Source organism: Phascolarctos cinereus, unplaced genomic scaffold (genome assembly GCF_003287225.1).
Source record: "Phascolarctos cinereus isolate Bilbo 61053 unplaced genomic scaffold, phaCin_HiC Scaffold_2;HRSCAF=192, whole genome shotgun sequence".
In the NCBI taxonomy this organism is placed as follows: Eukaryota; Metazoa; Chordata; class Mammalia; order Diprotodontia; family Phascolarctidae; genus Phascolarctos; species Phascolarctos cinereus.
Genome location: NW_027555625.1, coordinates 294,058,291 through 294,076,398, shown reverse-complemented (window position 1 = coordinate 294,076,398; position 18,108 = coordinate 294,058,291). Strand labels below are relative to the sequence as shown.

The following is an 18,108-nucleotide window of genomic DNA, read 5'->3' as shown; positions in this document are numbered from 1 at the left end:
CTCTCCCCACTCCGTGTGTGTGTGTGTGTGTGTGTGTGTGTGTGTGTGTGTGTGAGGTGTAGTTGAGCAAAGCAAATTCACACACTAGTTGTGTCTGAAAATGTATACGAGGTGGAAAGAATAATTTATCACCAGATTTCTAGATTCATGATTGGTTATTTCACAGTCGTTTTTCCTTTGTCTTGTAGTCCTGGAAAGGAATTTTCTGGTTCTGCTCACTTCATTCTGCATCAATTCAGAAAATCCTCTTACACTCATAATGAAAAATGCTATCTTCCATAAATAGAACTAATGAACTCTGAGTGCAGATTGAAATATATTTTCTTCACTTCAGTTTTCTTGCTTTTTTGCAGCGTAAGTACTATGGAAATGTTTTTCATGGCTCCATGTGTATAATGGGTATAATATTGCTTGCCTTCTTAATGGGTAGGGGAAGAGGTTGGAGGAAGGGAGAGAATTTAAAACTTAAAATTTTTTTAAATAAATGTTTAAAAAAAAATTCCTCCTAGAGTGGTCTGAATCTGCCTACTTACCATTTCTTGTGGCCCATTAACATTCCATTATATTTCATACTATAACTTGTTTGGTCATTCCTCAATTGATAGGCACTCACTTTGTTTCCAGCTGTTTCTTGCAATTAAAAGGGTGCTATAAATTTTGCCCATAATAGTTCTTTTCCTGCTTTCTTCCATCTCTTTGGGGTGTATATCTAATAGTATTGCTGGAACAATTAGCATGCACAATTTAGTTCATTTTTTTGTTACAGCTATAAACTGCTTTCTAGAATGATTGGGTCAATTCACAGGTTCATTAATTGTCCAAATATTGTGATCTACACCAACTCTTAAAAGACTATCAGTCTGCCTTGGTGGAGAAGGTACCCGAGCTTTACACTGGTGAAGTCCAAGTCTCTCCCCCTCTGAAAAAAAAAAAAAAAAAGCTCTGAAACTGGCTGTGAGGGATGCAATACAAAAATTCCAGGGAATTTGCTACACAGTAAATTAGTGAAGCTAAAATTAGAGTACAGAAGATAAAAATTAGAGTGGAGAGAAGACTGAGAAATGTGATAGCTGCATTCCATATTTGAAGAGCTGTCCTGTGGAGGAGGGATTACATTTATTTTGTTTGGCAACAGAAGTCAAAACCAGGAGCAAAGGGTGCAGGTTACAAAGAGGCAAATTTAGGCTTGATGTCAGGAAAAACTTCCTAAGAATCAGAGCTGTTATTTGGAGAGGTGATGGATTAGCAGAAGCTGGACAGCCACTTGTTAGATGTTAGAATGAGGATTTCTTCATTTCTAAGTTGGATAGATGACTACACACACACACCAGCGAGACACTGAATATTTTAAAACAGAAGAGCCGTTCCTGCCATATTGAAAATGCTAGGGACATGTGCAAGGAATCCAATTAGGTGTTAAAGATATGAAAGCATAAGCAAAACAGTTTCTGCCTCTAAAGAGCTTATATTTCACTTAAGAAAGTACATATTAACATAGTTTTAGCATAAATAAATTATCCATTTTACATCTCCTAACGATCTCTGTCTCTTGCTTGGTCATAAATGCTTCCCTTATCCATAGATCTGACAAGTAAACTATTCCATGCTCCCCTAATTTGCTTGTGGCATCACTTTTTTCATGTAAATCATGTACCCATTTTGACCTTATCTTGGTATACAGTGTGAAATGTTGGTCTATACCTAGTTTCTGCCAAACTGCTTTCCATTTTTTCCAACAGTTTTTGTCAAGTGGTGAGTTCTTGTCCCAAAAGCTTGGATCTTTGGGTTTATTAAACATTAGATTACCATGTTGTGATACTACTGTTTATTGTGTACCTAATCTGTTCCACTGATCCACCACTCTATTTCTCAGCCAGTACCGCATTGTTTTAGTAACTGCTTTATAATACAGTTTGAGATCTAGTACAGCTAGACCACCTTCCTTCACATATTTTTCATTGATTACCTTGATAGTCTGTTCTTCCAGATGAATTTTGTTATTTTTTTCTAACTTTATAAAATTATTTTTGGTAGTTTGAATGGTATTGCTCTAAATAAGAAAACTAATTTAAAATTGAGGGGGATGCCCATCAGTTGGGGAATGGCTAAACAAGCTGTGGTATATGAATGTAATGGAATACTATTATGGTGTAAGAGATGGTGAGCAAGCAGACTTCAGAAAAATCTGGAAAGACTTGTATGGACTGATACTGAGTGAAGTGAGCAGAACCAGGAGAACCTTGTACACTGTAACAGCCACATTGTTCGATGACTAACTTTGATAGACTTGGCTTATCTGAGCAATGCAAGGATCTAAGACATCTCCAAAAGTCTCATGATGGAAAATGTTATCCACATCCAGAGAAAGAACTATAGAGTTTGATTTTTTTTCCTTCTGTTTTGTTTTGTTTCTTGTTTCTTGTGGCTCCTCCTATTGGTTCTAATTCTTTACAACATGACTAATGTGAAAATGTTTAATAGGAATGTGTATGGAGAACCTGTATCACATTGCACACTGTCTTGGGGAGGGAGGGGGAGAAAATTTTAAACTCAAAAGCTTAATGGAAGTGATTATTGAAAACTAAAAATAAATTAATTAAAAAAAACTAATGTAGATAGAATTGTCATTTTTATTAAATTGGCTCAGCCTACCCATGAGCAATTAATATTTTTCCAATTGTTTAGATCTGACTTTGTTTAAAAAGTATTTTGTAATTGTATTCATATAGTTCCAGTGTTTGTCTTGGCAGGTAGACTCTCAAGTATTTTTTATTGTCTACAGTTATTTTAAATAGAATCTATTTTTTGCTGCTGAACTTTGTTGGTAATATATAGAAATGCTAATGTTTTCTGTGGGTTTATTTTATATCCTGCAACTTTGCAAAAGTTAATTTATCAACATTTTTTAGTAAATTCTTTAGGATTCTCCAAGTATACCATCATATCATCTGCAAAGGATGATTGTTTTGTTTTCTTGCTGCCTATTCTAATTCCTTCAGTTTTTTTCTTCCCTTATTGCTATAGCTAACATTTCTATTACAGTATTAAATAATAGTGGTGATAAAGGGCAGCACTCATTATCTTCACCCTGATCGTACTGGGAAGGCTTCTAGCTTATTCCCATTACAGATAATACCTACTATTTAAAGCTCTATTTATTCCTGTGTTTTCTAGTGTTTTTAATGAGTGTTATATTTTATCCAATGTTTTTCTGCATCCATTGAGATACTCATATGATTTGTTAGTTTTGTTATTGATACGGTCAATTACTCTGATAGTTTTCCTAATATTGAAGCAGCTCTGAATTCCAGGTACAAATCCCACCTGTTCATATTTTTTGTGATGTATTGCTATAATCTCCTTGCTAATATTTTATTTAAAATTTTTGCATCAATATTCATTAGGGAAATTAGTCTATATATAGTTTTCTCTCTTTTTGCTCTTCCTGGATTAAGTATCAGCACTCTTCCAGGTTCAGTGTATGCTTTTGGGCAGTGTGTATATATCGTTCTTCTGGTCGTACTTTACTCAAATTGCATCAATCACTTTAAAAGGCTTTCTCAATTAATCCTAATTGTTCCTTCTTATTGGACTAGATGATTTTAAAGATCTTTTTCAGGTCATTCTGTACTTCTCTTCCTTTGCTTTGGTGTGATGGATTTCAGGAACCTGGGTTACCATACCTCTGCCAGGACGAGTCATTAAAGTTATAAACAGGGATGTGCTACCAAGAAGTAAAACTTTTACAATGCAGGAATAAACTTAACAGAACTCATTAACCCCAAAACCTGATTCAGGAAGGGTTTAGGTCAGTCCATGGATGAGAAAGATGATACAGAATTTGAAGTTAGAATGGATCTGAGATTAATTACAACCTTTCTATTTTATTCATGAGGAAACTAAAGCTCAGAAGTCAACAGTTTAACATCAATAAGCCTCTAAGATGGTAAGGCAGCAGAGCCCACATCTAAACCCAGGTCCACTCTGAAATCCAGTTTTCTTTCCACAATATTATAAGGAAAGGTTTTAGGGTAACATATTAATCAATATTGTATTTATTGAGTGCTGACTATATGCCAGGTACCCAGTGAAACCACTCCTACTCAAAAGCTCATATTCTGAAGGGATAAGTACACTCAAAATAATTCTGTATAAGCACATGCAATTTTTGATGACTACAATACAGTTTTTAAAAGCATGCTTAAAAAAAAACTAAGCATATAGAAAGTAAATTCAAAATAAAAGGTAGTTTGAGAGGGAGGGCACCTAACAGCACCACTCTTCCATCTCTGCACACCTAAAGACAGGTCTTGATAAACCTAGAAACACAGTTTGACTATGGATCACATTATGTTTTTATGAATCAATACACTAGCATGTATTATAAAAGTTACACACACTATAATCCATCTCTTACAATTCATTTTTAACTAGGTTTTTCATGGAGAGAGAAAATAATCTCTGTGGGATTAAAGGGGTGGGAAGAAATTTTCTTCTACTTAATGTCAAAGATCAATTTACCTCACCCCCACCAAAGAAAATTACAAAATAGTTCCCATTGCTCCTTTCCCAACTGGTTCTTGTCCATGTCTTTCTATAAATTCCCCAGAAAGGATCTACCCAGTGTGCTGGGGGTCTTTCTGTGGTACTATTAAAATCTGGAGCTGTAAACAGCCTAGTTCCATTCTGAGTCAAACAAATGCTTGATTATTTCTTTTCATGGTATTTCTCAAATATATGCCAATGTAATTATACCACTGTTCACTTATATACACACTGTATGTTTGTTCATCACTTACGATCATATACAGTTCTGATTCTTTTGAGACCCTGGTATTCTATGATTCACAGCAATCTACCATTCCTAGGAGAAAATTAGTTATGAGGGCAATAAATGAATAGGAGAAAATTGGGTTGAATTACATTTGGGAAATTGCACAATACTTTTAATGATCCCCAGATACCCACTGCCACAAAAACTCATCTTTTTAACACCAGTGCTTTTGCTAGTTTAAAAATTAAATTTTATTTACACAAGGAAAAGGAAAGATTCTATTTAAATAACATCTGATCTGGATCTTCTTGTATAACACAAAACTCTTCCACTGGATTTTGATGATTAGCAGGCCAACAACTCTTCTGACAAGTATATATTAAAACTGTTCCAAATTCAACAGAGATATCTGTAAGACAAGATATAAATGTACAGAAATTCCTTTGAAATAAATTCATTTAACATTTTAAAGCCGTATTTTATTAACTTGGCTCTGGCCAAGGAACCTGCAAATGTGACTGAGAGGGATATAATTAAAAATTATTCTCATGTAGTTGTTCCAGCTTCTAGATACATTCCTGGAGTGATCAGACTTTCCGACCATAACTTAGGAGCAAAATTTAAAATTAGGAGAAAAGCAGTACAAAGATAAAACATAGCTTCCAAAAGCCCTTTTTGTCTCTAATGCCTGAATTCCTACCAAATTAATCAGAAAAGAAACTAAAGACAAATATTTCACAAACTGAAAGCATAAGCATATGGAACTCTACCCAAAGATGTAATACAAGCAGAAAATATGACTACATTCACAAATTCAAATTTATGGAAGCAGAAAAGAAAAAAAGAAAAAGCTGGGCTAACTGATAACATCTCCCCTTAAGGTAGGGGTTCTTAACTTGGGGTATATGGATAGAGTTCAGGAGGTCAATGAACTTATTAAAAAATATTTTGATAACTACTTAAATATAATTGGTTTCCTTTGTAATCTTATGTATTTTATTTTATACATTTAATGACATTCTGAGAAGCTTTAATCGTACTGCCAAGCTATAACAGAAAAAGGTTAAAAATCCCTGCTTTAGACCCTCTGCCTACAATAGGCTACTGGATTTACTGGAAGAGTCAACATCATTTAGTAACTTCTTATTGTTGTTTGTCCTTCATTCTCAAAGAGGACCATGACTTCAGGAAGGTGATGCCATGACTTGCAAGTGAACTGGATTTAAGTGAGGGAGGGCTGTGCAAAGTCACCAGCCTCACTCTCTCCTCTGGAGCCATCTGGGTCCAGTGGCAAGACAGAGATCAAGATGACTGGAGATGGCCCAATTTAATAACTTACTGGGTTTGTGAAGAAAAGGAGAAGTCAAAGATACCTGGAAGAATGATAATTACCAACAAGAGTTAATTAAGCCAGGAATATGTTACGCTGGTTTAGAGCAGAGATGAGTTCACTTTTAAGTGTACTGAGATTAAGGTGAAATAAAAATGTCCTGGGGGGCAGCTAGGTGTCGAAGTGGGTAGAGCACTGGCCCTGGACTCAGGAGGACCTGAGTTTGAATCCGGCCTCAGACACAAAACACTCACTAGCTGTGTGACCCTGGGCAAGTCACTTAACCCCACTGCCTAGCCAAAAAAAAAAGTCCTGGAGATACATAAGTAGAATTCAAGAAAGGGGATGAGCTGGAGATAGAGTCACTGGAATAATCAGCATATAAGTCTAGTTCAAAAGGATGAGTTCTTCAACAGAGAAAGCATAAATAGAAGAAAACAAAGGCCAGCATCTTAGGGTATGTACACAGCTGAAGATTAGTGGAAGCCAATAAAGGAAACAGAGATGAATAATTCTAAGAAGTGGAGGCAAACAAAGATATTATATCATGGAAACCAAAGAAGAGTTTCACAAAGGAAAAAAACTCTAAAAATTCAAGGGTTTTTTTCTTCTTTTAACTACACAATGAATAAAAATTCAGTACCTCATATAAGCTAGTTTTTTTTTATTACATTTTATATTAAAGTCTGGTTATTTAACTGATTACAAAATTATTTCTAAAAACAAAGAGCTTCTGGGACAAATTGTATGCAAATACCACTGGTATAAAAACAGGCTCTGAGAACCCCCCCACACACTTTTTTTTTTATGACAAATCTGCCGACTCTAACTTATAAAAAATTAAGTCATCTCAAAAGATATGATTTTGTCAAAGTGGGTAGCTCACTCTACAAAAGCAGAAACACTTCTTTGAAAATACATGGTTTCTTGAGCTGGAGCATCAAAAAAAAAACCATTTGGTAGTCAACATTTTGGTGTCTCTCATCTTGGCTAGGCTGGTTTTGAGAAAAACTGTTTCTCACCCACGGTGCTCCATCTCTCATCTCTAGACCTTTGCAATAGCTGTCTCAAACACTCCCTCCTCATTTCTGCCTCATAAAATCTCTAACTTCCTTCAAGTTTTAACTTAAATACCACCTTCTACCCAGAGCCTTTCCTGACTCTCCACATGCTAGTAGTGCCTTTGTTGCCAAATTATCTAGCATCGGTTTTGAATGTGTTTATATAAAATATATACCTATATTAATAGCTATATCACTATCAACACAGATACACACACCCACACCCACACATTTCATCTAGCTAAACTGTAAGCTTCTCAAAGACAGGAACTGATTCACCTGTATCTTTGTACCCCAGCATCTAGTACAGTGCCTGTTATACAATAGACACTTAATACATACTTCCTGATTGAGTAATGAGCTAGGTCCATACTTGAAGCTTTTCCAATATGATAATACCTGCTAGAGCTTATGTTCCGCTAGCATGGCCTTCAAGATGCCACGGTCACCTCCATGCCAAAAAGAAGTATTAAAAGGAAAGGTTAAGTGGATAGAGCACAGGCCCTGGAGTCAGGAGGACCTGAGTTCAAATTTGGCCTCAGATACTTGACACTTACTAGCTATGTGACCCTGGGGAAGTCATTTAACCCCAACTGCCTCACCAAAAAAAAAAAAAAAAGCAAAAAAAATAGGAAAGATTTAGTTACCATGTCAAATTAATGCTAAATAGCTCAGTTAAAATAATAAAGAGTTTACTACCTAACAGAGTATTTTTGAGCATGCTGACCAATGCAGGCATAAGCTGAAACTCAAATACTCTGCAGCTCCCACAGTTACTGCAGGATGGAATCCCAGTGGCATCTGATGAAGGACAGGTTATAAAGAGAGGCTGCCCATTCCAAGAGTACCTAGAAAAAAAGACAGAAGCCCTTAGACACGAAGCACACACAAACACAACCCAACTGCTTTCCTTTTATACAAGTTGTAAAATATCATGAACATTTATTAGAAAACTACTTAAGACCATTTTGCAAACTGCTACTCACCTACTTTCTCAAAGGAAAGACTTGAGCAGCTGACTAGTAAATATAGCTAATTAGACATTCTAGTTTTCACTTTATAGAACTGATATCCCTCCCAAGCCAACTCTTGCTGGCTCAGAATTTCTGCAAAATACTATACTTCTTCCCCACAGAAAGGGGAAGAATTAGGGGGCTGAGCCAACATGGCGGAGTGAAAGCAGTGACTTGCTTGAGCTCTCCCCCAAATCTCTCCAAATACTCACAAAAAATGGCTCTAAACAAATTCTGAAGCAGCAGAACCCACAAAAAGACAGAGTGAAACAAATTTCCAGCCCAAGACAACCTGGATGATTGATCAGAAAGGCATATCACGTCGGGCAGGGAGCGCAGCGTGGGCGCACGGGCCACAGCAAACCTGGAACAGGCCTCAAAGGACTGAATTACAGGCCGCTGTGGCGGTTTCCAGACTTCTCAAACCACGAATGCCAAAGACAGCTTAGAAGGTCAGTGCGAAAAGTCTGTTTCTGCGGTGCTCAGAAAGGAAGGCAGGGTTTCAGCTCCATTCCCCAAGAGTGTGGCCCTAGATGGGGGGGCCAGCTGCTTCCCAAGCTTCCGGCCCACAGACTGAGGGGGAATCCAGTGGCTCAGAGAGGGATTGTAGGGATCTCAAATCTCTTGCTTTGCCCGTGTTTGGATCTGGGTCACAGTTCTGGATGGTGGTGCTGGGGTAAGGAGGGGTGCTGGCATGGTGGAGCTTGTAGTAGCTGTGAAGAGGAGCCCCTCCTCACAGTTACAGGACAGAAACGAGTACTTGTGGTCACAGGCCAGGAAAGGAGTAAACACCTCGCCCCTTATCATACCACCTTGCAAGAACTGAAAATTTACAGGTCCCTACAAGTATCTCTGAAAACAGCTATACAAACCCCTGAAGCTCGGGACAGTACACTCTCCACATTGGAAGCAGACTCTTACCATAACAAAGAGTTTAAAACTCAAGTTAATTGGCCGGGATCATGAGCAAGCAGTGCAAAAACAGTCAGACCATAGAATCTTACTTTGGTGAAAAAGAAGATCAAAATAAACAACCAGAAGAAGACAACAAAGTCAAAGCTCCTACATCCAAAGCCTCCAAGAAAAATATGAATCAGTCCCAGGCCTTGGAAGAGCTCAAAAGGGATTTTGAGAAGCAAGTAAGGGAAGTAGAGGACAAAACTGGGAAGAGAAATGACAGTGATGCAAGAAAATCATGAAAAACAAGTCAAAAGGAGACCCAAAAAGATACTGAAGAAAATAACACCTTAAAAAATAGCCTAACCCAAATGGCAAAAGAGGTCCAAAAAGCCAATGAGGAGAAGAATGCCCTAAAAAGAAAATTGGCCAAATGGAAAAGGAAGTCCAAAAGCTTACTGAAGAAAATACTTCCTTAAAAATTAGAATAGAGCAATTGAAAGATAGTGACTTCATGAGAAATCAAGACACTGTAAAACAAATCCAAAAGAATGAAAAATTAGAAAACAATGTGAAATATCTCATGGAAAAACAACTGACCTGGAAAATAGATCCAGGAGAGAGAATTTAAAAATTATTGGACTATCTGAAAGCCATGATCAAAAAAAGAGCCTAGACATCATCTTTCAAGAAATTATCAAGGAAAACTGCCCTGATATAGTAGAACCAGAGGGCAAAATAGAAATTGAAAGAATCCACAGATCTCCTCCTGAAAGAGATCCCCAAAGGAAAACTCCTAGGAATATTATAGCCAAATTCCAGAGTTCCCAGGTCAAGGAGAAAATATTACAAGCTGCCAGAAGGAAACAATTCAAGTACTGTGGAAACACAATCAGGATAACACAAGATTTAGCAGCTTCTACATTAAAGGACCGCAGGGCATGGAATATAATATTCCAGAGGGCAAAGGAGATAGGATTACAACCAAGAATCACCTACCCAGCAAAACTGAGTATAATCCTTCAGGGGAAAAATGGTCATTCAGTGAAATAGAGGACTTTCAAGCATTCCTGATGAAAAGACCAGAGCTGAATAGAAAATTGACTTTCAAATACAGGACTCAAGTGGAACATGAAGAGGTAAACAGGAAAGAGAAATCATAAGAGACTTATTAAGATTGAACTGTTTACATTCCTGCATGGAAAGATGATATTTATAACTCATGAGACCTTTGTCAGTATTAGGGTAGTTGAAGGAAAAAATTATATGTATGTATATATAGATAGATAGAGGGCACAGGGTGAGTTGAAGATTAAGGGGTCATATCTGGAGAATAAAATTAAGGGATGAGAGAGGATGATACTTAGAGAAGAAGAAAGGGAGAGGTAGAATGGGGTAAATTATCTCACAAAAAAAACAGAAAAGTCTCTTACAGTGGAGGGGAAGCAGGGGAAGGTGAGAGGGAATGAGTGAATCTTATTCTCATAGGATTTGGCTTAAGGAGGGAATAACATACACATTCAATTGGGTATGGAAATCTGTCTTACCCTACAGGAAAATAGGGGGAGAAAGGGACAAGAGAGCAGGGGGATGATAGAGAGGAGGGCAGATTGGGAAAGGGGGTAATCAGAAGCAAATACTTCTGAGGAAGGACAGGGTGAAAAGAAAGAATAGAATAAATGGGAGGGCAGGATAGGATTAAGGGAAATAGAGTTAGTTTTTCACAACATGTCTACTATGGAAGTGTTTTGCATAACTGCACATGTATTAACCTATACTGAGTTGCTTGCCTTTTCAATGAGGGTGGGTGGGGAGGGAGGAAGTGAGAAAATTTGAAACCTAGTTTTAAAAACATATGTTTAAAAAAATGTTTTCACATGCTACTGGGAAATAAGAAATACAGGAAGTGGGGTATAGAAGTCTATCCTGCCCTACAGGAAAATAGAAGAGGAAGGGGATAAGAGAAGGGGGGAGAGATAGAAGAGAGGACAGACTAGGGGAAGGGATATTCAGAATGCATACATTTTGGGGTGTGGGGAGGGGTGAGATGGGATGAAAATTTGGAACTCAAAAACTTGTGGAAGTGAATGTTGAAAACTAAAAATAAATAAATTTATATAAAAAAGAAAGAAAAAAAGGGGAAGAAATAAAAGCTGCCTGTTTTTTTCTATTAAAATTAATTTAATGCCAAAGATCTACAGATTAATCTAAAGATTTAATACCAAAAATCTACATATTCAGTATTAAAACAACAAAAGTTTTACTACTATAACTAAACAGTAATGCTGTACCTTTTTTCTAACTGTAAACAAGTTAGCCCCAAAGCACCCCCTTCTTTACCTCAGAATCTGTTCACGACAGGCAGATATTCTTTTCATAAATTTATAAAATATTTTATCATTACTTTTAGAAACAGCCTTCTCATATTTTTCACCATTGTCAAAAATGAAACTATGAAAAGAAAAGAGTCATGTTACTCTTTATAGCTGAAGGGGAGAAAAGTTATTTTAAGAGAAAAAAATACATCATTTGAGATAGATTTTCTTTCTCTATTTCAGGCAGTGTTATTCTTCAAGTTGAAAATAAGTCCATGCATCACACTACTCTGAAATAAGGCAAATCTACTAAACTTTCCTCCAAACTGAAGCCCATAAAGCTATTAATACATGGAATTTTTCTAGTGGAATTTTCTGGGATTTCTTTTATTAACATTTTTTAAATGACTTGAGTAGATTCAAAATAATTCTTTAATTCTGGAATTTTCAAATCACAGAATTACTGAGGATACTCAAAGATCATCTCATCCAAATCTTTCATTTTACAGATGAGGTGAGACCCAAGAAAACTGACCAACTTGACCAAGGTCACATGGTAACAAACAAGACTAGACTTCACTCTCCTGGCTCCTAAGCCAGTACACCATCAGTGTATCTCTGTAACTTGTAGATCTCCATCTCCATACCCTGTAGTAGGTAATACTCTCCTCTATGGCTCGTCAGAAGGTTTTGTTTTGCTTTAAAAGTCACTAACAAGGTGGCAAATCCTGAAAGAATGCTAAAAGTGGACAGTTTACTCATTCTATCCCCTTAGCCTACTAAGCCACTGATTGCTTGCTGCCCCAATCTCCTCTCCATTGCAAATATTCTCACCTTTGAGCTATCAAAAGGTCCAATTCAATTCCCTCCCTTTGTCTATACTCCTGCAGAAGTTTTTGGGCATGATTTGTATCAACAAAGTTAGTATAATCTTCCTCATCCACAACATTAATATAGTAGGGCTGAAACACAGGAACTGATGAGCTGGGCAGTACATGTCCTTCTCTAGCTGGTATTGTATGACCAAAGGAATGAGAGTCACTTAGAGCTTCATCTAGTGTGAGTTCTTGGAGTTGGGACATACATTCTCTGTCTTCATCTACATTAACATTATCTCCTATATCTGAGTCAAGTAGGTCACTGGTAATCCATGGTGCACGATTGCTTTCACTGTCATCTCCCCAGTCTTCTGCTCCTTCACACCAGTCTTTAACTGCAAAGTTATTTTCCTCTTTCTGCAAGAAAACATCCAATAACAATAATATTACTTGTGTTATTATACAAATCTTGAAATGTCAATGCCAGTATAGATTACAAATCCTTACTCTTCCAGAATGTTAAAAAAATCTTTCACCACTAGAGAAATTTTTCACTGTACATACTGGCCAGGAAGAGGTAAAATATGTATACAAAGTCTAATTGTCTAAATGTTTATTATGATGATTAAGACGTCTAAAGAATCTGTGAATTTCAGATATTGATCGTCAAATGCATTTTTACATAAAGGATGCTAATTTAAAGAGTTGTTGAAAAAAATAAGTGAATGTTAAAATTGAAATGAAAAGCTGCTGGAATTTTAAGTGAGGCACCAGCTATAAGAAATATGATGACATTATAACAATATAACTACTGGACTGAAAAGTACTTCAATTTCCATCTGTCATTCTAAACAGTTTACATTTAAAAAGACATTGACCCAACAGCAATCTGGCAAAACTGCTGGTCTATAAGGAACAGACTGATCAAAGCTAAAAGAGAAAAACAGGAAATAATACAAAAAGCAAAATAAACAAATACAGATGTACTCATTACCAAGTGGGCTTGAAAATTCTCTACAACAGCTCATCACGATGACACTAAGTTGGGAGGGACAACTAACAAACTCTGCGACAGGACCCAAAAAAATCCTGACAGACCAGAATAGTGGTGTTAAACCCCAAACAAAAATGGATCTTTGTAGGTCACGCACTGACTCCAAAAACCACAAATTAATATCCTCTCATACTACATCTTTATTTTGCTAAACACTTCCCAACTACATTTTCATCTGCAACAGTTGGATACCTCTGGGCTAGAGCAGTGGACTGAATTTATTAAGATGAAATGCAATAGAGAGAAATACTTGCACTACAGTACAACAAAACAACTTAAAAAATACAGGATGAGAGATTCACGTTTTAGACAGTAGTTTGTCTGAAAAAGATCAAGGCCTTATAGGGGACTAGCAGCTCCATATGAACTAGCAGAGCTGCTGCTGCTGCTATTTGTCCTTCGTCCTCAAAGAGGATCATGACTTCAGGGAGGTGATGCCCTGACTAGCAAGTGAACTGGATTTATGTGAGGGAGGGCTGTGCAGTCACCATGTAGCAGCCAAAAGAAGCTAATGCAATCCTGTTCAGTTCTGGGCACCACAGTTTAAGGACTCTGATACACTAAAGTACAGAGGAAGGCAAGCAAGATGGTGAAAGTCTATGCCATATAAGGATCAGATGAAGGAAACTGGGAATGTAGACTAGAGAAAATTCAGGAGAGACAATAGTGTCTTTAGTTATTTGAAAAGTTGTCACAGGGAAAAGGGATTAGATTTATTGTTTGGTTCTGGATGGAAGAACGGGAACCAATGGGTTAAAGTTGTTTTAAAAAGGTGGGGGAGGGGGCAGCTAGGTGGCACAGCGAATAGAGCGCCAGCCCTGCATTCAGGAGGACCTGAGTTCAAATCTAGCACCAGACATATAACAGGTACTAGCTATGTGACCATGAGCAAGTCACTTCACCCCCATTGCCTCACCAAAAAAAAAAGGCAAACCTAGGCATGTAAGGAGTGTCCTAATAATTACATCTGTTTACAATTAGATTAGAATGGGCCACATCAATACACACAGGAAGAGAGACTGGAGACCATGTATTAGATACATAGTAGTGGGAATTCCTTTCAAGTATGGTTTAGTTTAGTAGGCGCTAGTGCCTCTCCTAAGTAGCAGCAGTTAGCCAATTCTCCTCTGAGGCGTCTTCGGAAAAAGCTGGTGGGCTGTCTAAACCAGGTGGAGAAAAGAGGACGACAGCAACCACAATCCAAAGACCCTCCCATTCTCTCATTTTCTCCTTAGCAGCCTTGTCAGGTATGACGAGAAGATGCATCCAAGACAGGTTAAGTGCCTTGCCCAGTGTTCTTACAGCCAATTGGTGGCAGAGCAAATATTAGAATGGAGAGTTCCTGTGTGCCCTTTCCATGACTTCTGTTATCACGGGCTGTCTATCATTAAGAGTCACAGACACAGCAGACGGTGACAAAATGACACCCCTGAACGTTGGCATGCATTTACCACATAGAAAGACAGCCTATTTAAACAGATCTCCTAGTAAAAAACAAATGAGGAAAAAGCAGAATAATTGAAGTAATGAGATCTTAACAATGTTCTTGTAGGCAGATCATCGATGGTCCTGTGCTGTAGCCTGCTTCTCCATGCCATGGCTCTCTCCATTACCTTTTCAGCCACCTGTGATCCGAATCCTTTGTAGTTCAGGCATATTCACAATGCACAGCCATTTAGCTTCAGAGAGAACGAAGTTGAAAAGGGGCCATTTTATGGTGGAGTATCTTGAGATCACTTAATGTACTTCCCAGTTTTCTACATACATTGTACCCTGTACTCTTCTTCCTCCTTTTCACCTTTTGTGAACTTTGTCATCTTTGTGAACATCCAGGGCTCATCTAAGATATATACGTAGGCATTAACTCACTGCTCTTACTATCCAACCACTGTAATCTGGGTAATATGCACTCTCCTTACTCCACTATTTGTATTTCTTATTGATAGGGACACTCTCTCCACTTGATAATCACTCACAATCCATCACAATCCATCTATGCCTTAACATACTCTGTGAGTTGTCCGTGCCCTGACAAATAGCTGCTACAGGGATTTCACCCAGTCTGCTTTGGGTCTTTCTCTAAATCTCTTGATACTAGAGTGTGTGGGCTGTCCATCACCATCCCTTCTTTATACACTTGGTATATTCTGTTTTCTGTGGGTATGCTCATCTTTTAATGTTCTGTGATGTCCCAGTAAACAACGTAGTATTCTGAGGCTGGGTTTTATTTCTATTTCTTCATATGTTGAATCAGATACAGAGAATTGAGAGTTCAAATGTGGTACCTCCCCTGCCATTGATAGTACAAGCAAGGTCCTGTAGTAATATAAGTCTGTTTCATTTCAAGTCTTCGTCAAACCTCCCTCACTCTCATGTACATGTTGTTTGGCCAATCTAGCCTCCTTGGTTCTTATCTGCATTTCATTTTTGTTTTGTGAAATGATCCTGTTCATACTTTTCTTTCTGTGAAGTTTCTCTCTTCACAGAAATTGTGTGTTTGGACACAAAAGATACTTCCCAACAAAACACCTGAACCTCCCCATACAAAACCTGTTACCTGAGAGAGACTAGAGATTGTGATGCCAAAAACAACAATAAATAAGGAAGGCCACGAAGCATTTTTTAAAATGACAAAAACAACAGAGGGATAGGCAATCATAACAGATCCAAAAGTTAAATTGTAACATCTTAGAAGTAAAAAGCAAACCATTGGGGCAGCTAGGTGGCACAGTGAATAGAGCTCCAGCCTTGGAGTCAGGAAGACCTGAGTTTAAATCTGGCCTCAGACACTTTACACTTACTAGCTGTATGACAAGGCAAGTCACTTAATCCCAATTACCTTGGGGGAGGGGGAAGGAAGCAAGCTATAAGCAAGTAGGTATTTGCAATTTTTTATATACATATATGTATATGTATATGTGTATATACATATACATATATATTTGCTTTTTATGTAAGGAAATGTTTATTTTAATACTTGTTAACTTCATCATTCAAAAAAAATTTTTTTTAATTGTTTGAAAATGACTGAAAAAAAAAAGTATTGTCTGGATTAGATATAGCTTGAGAAGTCCCAGCCAAATCTCAAAATTCTGTGATTCTGTGAAATGCTTGTTCAAATTGAACATAGTATAACATAAAAGAAAGAAAACTAGTCTTAAAGGCAGAAGTCTGAGTTTTAAATATAACACCTGCCACATGAACCTGGCTAAATCACATTCTTTACGCTTCAGTTTCATTTGTAAAATGGGAATAAATAATACTTGTACTACCTGCATCACAAAGCTGTCCCAAGGAAAGTATTTCATAAAACCTATTTTATCTTTATTACTACCAACTGGATTATTAAACCACTTTTTGAACTTTTGATTCATCTTTGCATTTAAGATAATAGGAGAATTAGGTTCAGTCCTGGAAGAAACTTTACACATTATCTTGTCCAAACTCATTTTACAAATGAGGAAAATGACGGTACACCTTGTAAAGAGATCAAGGTACACAGGTAGTAAATTAACAGTCAGAATTAGTATCCATGTCATCTGACTGCATATCCGGTGTAAGCCTACTTCTTTAAAACAAATTTTGTTCTTTAAACAACAAAAAAAAGTAAGGAATTAATTCTTACAAGTCGCTAAACTTAAGACCCTATGGAGAACTAAACTAGAGGATGCAGCTTAAACAATGGACTCGGCATGCAGTTTAAAGATATAAAACATACATACCCGCTTTAGTTCGGTACCCTGTGCATACTCTTCTTGCATCTGCAAAAACTGGGAGCGAAACACCTTCCAGCTTTGGAAAAACATGAGAGAGAGACCCAGAGGAAAGTGACTACCGGGTCAATACCTTCGAAGACAAGGAGAGAAACAAGCGGCAGAGGACACCTCCGAGAGAGAAGTGGGGGGGGTGAAGGAGGAGGAGTAGAGGAGAATGAAAAGGTAGAAAAGTACGAATTAAAGGGGGAGGAGGTGGCAGTGGTGAGGGGAGAGCCAGGGGCTGGATGGACACTCACTCACGCACCTGCCCCGCTGGCCCACGCAATCCGAGTGGACACAGGCGAACACGTGCAGCAGACGGTGGTAAGGCGAGCCTTCCAGAGGGCAGTAGACTTGGACGACGTGCGCCATGGCAGCCCCGCAGCGCGCACAGCCCGGCCGGGGGGCGGGGACTGTGGGCAGGCTATCCTGGGGAAGAGAGGCCGCGGCCCCGCGGTTATGCTACGTTCTGGGTGGGCAGCGCTCACCGCCCACGGTCCGGACCCGATCCCGCATCCCCGCAGGCCCTAGTCTAGCTCTAACCTCAGCAACCCTGACCCCATCTCACCGGGACGCCGCCCATTTTATTGATGGCCCAAGCTCCGTCCTGGAAGTCCTCAAAATTGCCCCTCATCTCGGCGTCTCGAAGACCCAGCAGCACCGTGGTGGCAGCCGCCGCCATGCCGAGAGCTCTATGCGCACGCGTCAACTACCGATTCCGGCAAGGGACAAACTTTTCCGGGTCTCGGCCAATCCCGAAGAGTGAATGGGAGAAAAAGCCCGCATGACCTGTAACCCAGCCTGACGGCGACACCGAGGCTCCAGGAGCTGGATACGTCATCACCACGGTTCCCTGCCTTCTTCCTCTCCCCCGCCCCCCGCAATCAGAACTTCCAGGAGATGGAAGGGGATCATAGACTTAGCCCGGCCAAAACCCTCTGTTATCCCGGGAACCCTAGTGCCACGCCCTTGGCGCCGCCTCAACTCACCTGGCCCCTTCCTCCAGGGACCGGATGCTCTCATGCCGAGGTTACTGCACTTCCTGACACGGGCGCCAAGTGGCGCCCTCCAAGAAACCTGGGCCGTTCTCC

At 38.7% G+C, this 18,108-nt stretch overlaps 1 protein-coding gene across 6 annotated transcripts; it reads right to left on the bottom strand.

Annotated features, from left to right (window-relative positions):
- Positions 1 to 5,001: 5,001 nt before the first annotated feature.
- On the bottom strand, positions 5,002 to 17,957 carry PDCD2L (programmed cell death 2 like). 6 transcript variants are annotated; one of them, XM_078150103.1, is made up of 7 exons: positions 17,586 to 17,956; positions 17,275 to 17,441; positions 16,985 to 17,054; positions 12,225 to 12,625; positions 11,416 to 11,526; positions 7,865 to 8,013; positions 5,002 to 5,183 (listed from the first exon to the last, which is right to left on the bottom strand). In XM_078150103.1, exons 1-7 carry the CDS (start codon positions 17,697 to 17,699, stop codon positions 5,053 to 5,055), a joined length of 1,143 nt encoding a protein of 380 aa, XP_078006229.1. In that variant the 5' UTR covers positions 17,700 to 17,956; the 3' UTR covers positions 5,002 to 5,052. The 6 variants fall into 6 exon arrangements, with proteins under 6 accessions (XP_078006229.1, XP_020840666.1, XP_020840671.1 ...); XM_020985007.2 differs by having other exon boundaries at positions 17,283 to 17,446; positions 17,586 to 17,951; XM_020985012.2 differs by having other exon boundaries at positions 17,283 to 17,441; positions 17,586 to 17,673.
- Positions 17,958 to 18,108: the final 151 nt, after the last annotated feature.

Excerpts from the sequence above, each read along its gene's own strand:
- PDCD2L (XM_078150103.1), bottom strand. The coding sequence starts at position 17,699 with ATGGCGGCGGCTGCCACCACGGTGCTGCTGGGTCTTCGAGACGCCGAG. Across the intron at positions 12,626-16,984 it reads AGGGTACCGAACTAAAGCGG|AAAGAGGAAAATAACTTTGC; the intron begins GTATGTATGTTT and ends GTTTTCTTGCAG. Across the intron at positions 11,527-12,224 it reads GACCTTTTGATAGCTCAAAG|TTTCATTTTTGACAATGGTG; the intron begins GTGAGAATATTT and ends TTCTTTTCATAG.